At 34.8% G+C, this 5,428-nt stretch overlaps 1 protein-coding gene across 1 annotated transcript; it reads left to right on the plus strand.

Moving 5' to 3' along the window:
• Positions 1–2,434: 2,434 nt before the first annotated feature.
• Positions 2,435–4,058, plus strand: LOC108364202 (transcription initiation factor IIB-like). Its single transcript, XM_017617792.1, has 3 exons — positions 2,435–2,458; positions 3,580–3,814; positions 3,895–4,058. The coding sequence occupies exons 1-3, from the start codon at positions 2,435–2,437 to the stop codon at positions 4,056–4,058; spliced, it is 423 nt and encodes a 140-aa protein (XP_017473281.1).
• Positions 4,059–5,428: the final 1,370 nt, after the last annotated feature.

Here is a 5,428-nt window from a genome sequence, read left to right on the forward strand (position 1 = left end):
ATCCATAAAACAAATAAATTTTTAGAACAAAAGCGTTTAATGTGCAAATTTAGGACTTGAGATAGAACGTACGTTTCATAAAACGTACATACGTGTTATCGTTGAATCCATGTGAACGCAGACATGCCATATAGCGGGATGAGGTTTGAACCGTGTAGACAAATATTTACACTTTCTCATTGAAAAACAAATACGTCAAATTGTTATAAATAATTGCTTTTACAATAATTACCCTTTTTATCACTAAAAAATTACATTTGAAAAATTTTTAAATTGGTGTCTCCTAAACTACAGTAGATAGCAGAATCATATATAATAAATGTATATGTACAGTTCCTAATCCAAAAACAACAACATTAAATTGTAATTCTAATTTTCTCTTTTAACGATCAAATGTGTGTTGTTTACTCTACTATAAAAAAGGACAATTCTGCAGAAATATGCGTCAATTAATTACCTTCAATGACCTGCAAAAAGATTTTTTCCTAATCATAACATTTCAAAATGGTCATATTTTTTCATGTGGTGTGTTAAATTTTCTGTACAAACACTTAAGTCACTCCGATTACATCTTCGGCTTAGCGCACAGTGCCGCCTAAGTGGATAAAAATCGAAAAATTCGTTGTCTGCAATGTGCACGTGTGTGGTATTTTTGTAAATGTAATTTATCCACTAAAAATAATTCAGTAGAAATTTCCCTATAAAATAAATTATATGCCGCCAGGAAGCCACTAAAGTCGACAAATTTTATACTAAGAATATTAATAAGAGCATAGCCATGCGTAAGCTCTTCACGGAAAAAATGTCAAAAACACATTCTTTGAAATAAAATGGTTTGACGTTTTTTATTTCCACATAGATAGTAGTGAGCTAAAAGATGAAAAATTGGAATAAAATTAAGCTCATGGTGCCCCTGTGGTATTTCCGAAAAAACATAACATGAAATAAATAAAGAAATAAAAACCTGCTAATTTTTGCACTTTTCGGAGAGTAATGCATTTTTTGCTAATGCATAAAATCATTTATTCATTTTTTGTCAGTGTCATCAGATCTGCACGATTCGTTCTATTTTCAAAAATGAAGTGTCAGATTAAAAAGATTGACTTGTAGACAATACAGGTTTTGTTTTTTTAGAGTTCCCACCTGTTAAAAAATTAAATTAAATTTTTTTAATAAGTTAAATGAATTATTAAAAGATGGGTATCAGTCGAAATGTGTATGAAAAGGGTTATATTCTTAACTACATGTAGAGGGTTGCCACCTGTTACAAAATCAGATTCCATTACATACAAGAGCGCTACTCATCGTCGTCACCAGAGAGCCATACACCGACTCGACTAGAGCGCTGCTCACCAGCATTATTCACCACCGCCACCAGAGCGCCGGCGTGAAAAGAAAGCGACGTCATCAGAGCGATATTCACCGACGCAACCCGAGCGCAACTCTCCGGCGTCATCAGAGCGCCACTCATCGGCGCGACCCGAGTGTTACTCAACTACGTTAGCTGAGCGCCTTTCATCAGCGCGACCAAGAGCGCCACTGGCCATCGACGCCAGGGCGCGACCAGAGTACCACTTGTCAACGGCATCAGAGCGCTACTCACCGACGTTGTTAGAGCGCCACTCACCGGCACGACCAGAGCGCAACTCACCAGAGCACCACTTACCGACGTTAGCAGCGTGCCATTCATTGGCGTCAGCAGCGCTGCCCTCCAGTACTAAAGCCACGCCACTACAGTCTAACGGGCTAGTAACGGAACAAAGAATCGTTACCCAGCCACTGCAAGTAACGGCACCGAATATTTCTTATTGTTTTGTTGTTATATGTTTGATAGTAAGTAAGAGAATAATTTTATAAAGTACGATTTACCAGAGCCCCGAAACCTACAAATTTATTGTAACGAACCCTGAACACGGCGAGTATACCCCAGCATTGTGGAAGAAGCGTGGGGGCAACAAAAACGCTTCGTTATAAAGGTTGACTGCATTATTTATGTCGAAAAATCATTCAAATAAAACATTTGAATAATTTGTATTTATACTGAAAGCTTTTCATTTTTAAATTGTTATGCGTCATCATCAACAGTGGTGTTGGTACATTCTACATATTGTAAAATATGCTTGAAATGTTTTCTGCAAACATTTTTGTTACAGTTAATTCAACTAATTTTTGTCTTATTATTCCTGGTACATATTCCTGGTTTCAATTTCTGTTGCGTAGTTGGTTCGCTTCTATATAAGTTTAAAAACATATTGTTTTTTGTTATTGTTGTTTCCGAGAGAACGAAAATGACACAGAAGATGGCACAACGCCGAAACCGGTTTGTCGCCAAACCAAATTTGACAAGGGATGACGGAAATTCGTTCTAAAATACATCATTTAAAAACATCCTTTTTCTCTAAAACCTAAGAAAATGAATTTCATAATAGTTACAATGTGTACGCAATGTATACGCAAAGTATAATTTTAAAATTACATATGACAAAATACTTAAAAAATAACCATTTTGATTTAGACTTTTATCACAAAATCACTTCTCCAACTATCTTAAACGAAATTTTGCGAACATTTTTTCAAATTTTTTTGGTACACGGAAGGGCGCGATGCGGCAATTCAGCCGCATATATGAGATACCAACTTTCAAATACAAACATCAACTGAACTATATAACGCAGGAAGTAACAGCTAACTGTGAACCATGCTGAATCTCAAAACTTACAAAGTCACTAAGTGGCCAGCTCCTACAGGTATTTGAAAACCACAAATTACAATTTTTGCGGCTAATTTGTCCTCCGAAGGGTTAAGAAAGTTTTAGCTTGCAAATATTACGAAGAGGGTTGCCACCTGCTTGTAAAGTCAATTTGTTTTTTTTTTATAATAATAATGATAAACTAAAATAATAATTGTGCCAAACCAAAGGTTTACGACACCGTATTTGTTATTTTATTACAAATACATACATACATTCATACATTGTCAATCAGGGATTTGTTCTGATTACTTTCTTTTCAAATTACTGTTCTCTTAAATTAGCTCAGTAATGTTTTTACTCTTCACTTATTTCTTGCTTAATATGTCCAGTTTTTTTATTTTGTCTGATACCCATATTGATATACATATTTCAGTTACCTATTTCCCTTAATTAAAGTGAAATTGACTTTTTAAACATGTGGCAACCCTTCTACGTGTCCTTTAAAAGTAAAGCATTTTCAATTGATACCCATATTGTAATATCTAGTTCATGTAACTTATTAAATAATTTTAATAAAACTTGTAACAGGTGGCAACCCGCTTCAATAAAATAAAACTTTATTGTATATCTCCAGGCCAATCTCTGTCATTTGACACCTCACTTGCCCCTCATATCTTAGTCCTTTAAATGTTTGAGGGGGTCGTCATTAAAGGGGGGGGTCTCATCAGAGGCTTTATTTTGTTTATTTGCTTCATTTTTATTACATTCTAGTTTCATATCGAGGGTAACTTTATTTTGTAGTTTACGATACAGTGATAGGATTAGCAACAAATATAACCAAATGTTAAAAATATTACCTTTTTACATACATTTTACTTTAAACATAGGTGCATGATGGTAAAAATCTTAAGGGCCGGTCGAACGATGCAAAGGCATCGGCGTGTTTGTACATTGCGTGTCGACAGGAGGGTGTGCCACGTACTTTTAAGGAAATTTGTGCTGTCAGCAAAATAAGTAAAAAAGAAATTGGACGTTGCTTTAAGTTGACTCTAAAGGCTCTTGAAACTAGTGTGGATTTAATTACCACAGCAGATTTTATGTCCCGATTTTGCGCCAATCTGGGTAATATTAACATTCCTTAAATGCATGCACGTACATATTTATGAACCCTTTAATATTACATACCCTATTTTTTACTTTAGATCTACCAAATATGGTACAGCGGGCCGCGACGTATATTGCAAAGAAGGCTGTCGAAATGGACATTGTTCCAGGAAGATCACCTATATCAGTTGCAGCCGCTGCTATTTACATGGCTTCTCAGGTAAGTGCTAGCNTCAGCGCCAACTCAGGGTCAATTTATTAGAAATCTATGATTTATTATGTTTCAACCACATACGCCAAATTCGAACCAAATCGGACCATAAATACGGTTTTTCGAAATATCTCGACCTTGGCACCACCTAGGAAGACCATTTTATGAAAACATGATTCTACTTACATAGCCAGTATATATTTTAAAAAGCAGACAAATCGGCCCGTAAATACGTTAGATATAAAACTTTTATTTTTTTTGTCGTGGTGGACCTTCCGCTGGAAACACCCATATGTGTGTATATCAGAGATGCTCAACAAACTATATGAATCGATTACGTTTATAACTTATCAAAATAATTTCGTTTCGTTCCAGAGCTAAATCAACGAAACAAAACTCAATCGTTAACGTGGAAACGAAATAAATCATCAATCGTTAACATCGAAACAAAGTAAATCAAGGAAAAGTTGTTGTTTTATGCCATTGCAAGCTCACTATTAACATATAGCATCTAAATGCATGCTACAGCTTCTATATTAACGATTGAATTTCTTTTCGTTAAAAGCCAAAATAGAATTATTTTGATAATTACCTAAACGATAAAAAAAACTTAATCGTTTCAACAGAAACGATTGCTTTTTTTGGTGAACGCTAAAATTAACGTGTACATATGTACACATATGTACATATCCCATCAGGTAGTAATTTAATCTTAAAGTTTCAATTGAAATATTGTATGTGGGTATAGTGTTTTATCATTCAATGTAAATGTGGTAGCATCCGAAAACAATAAACTAGCACGTACAGTGAAAAACCAACGTAACTGAAATGTTACAGTTATGCTCGCGCGTCAATTTTTCGTTGAGTAACGCTACTTTTGTTTAATATGCAAACTTCAAGGTTTTTTTTTTGGTGATTATGTGATCATTCAGGTGTGAAGTATTGAACGTGTTTCCGGAACTTAAGGNACCGCCAATGCCGCCATCTCCCTCAAGTGGTAACTTCAGAAGATGCGGTAACACCCGCAGCTGCTCTAAAAACTCTAAACATTGAGTGTATGGACAAAGCGAAGTGCATTAAAAAAATGGTCTCAAAGTATCAGACAAAAGAAAAAAACAATTTTAACAAAAAGACACGTACAACTTCGCCGAGATTTCGTTGCAGTGTTGAAAATTAAAAATTTTTAAATTTTTAAAATAATTTATTTTAAAGTTTATAGCAATCACGATAGACCACTATGGATCACCAAATGATAAAAAGTGGCCAATATTAGAAATCTTATCAGAATGGCTTAAAACTTGCTACAGGGTCGGTGATTACGAACCTGAAGTTAGATTTTAAAAATTCGAAATGGATTATATATGGCGGACAATATCCCAGCAAACATTGAGGTTAGTTATCGATTAGAGAATGATTGGAGA

The sequence above is a fragment of the Rhagoletis zephyria genome, unplaced genomic scaffold (assembly GCF_001687245.7).
Source record: "Rhagoletis zephyria isolate East Lansing unplaced genomic scaffold, Rhagoletis_zephyria_1.1 Rzeph_scaffold_01492, whole genome shotgun sequence".
Classification (NCBI taxonomy): domain Eukaryota; kingdom Metazoa; phylum Arthropoda; class Insecta; order Diptera; family Tephritidae; genus Rhagoletis; species Rhagoletis zephyria.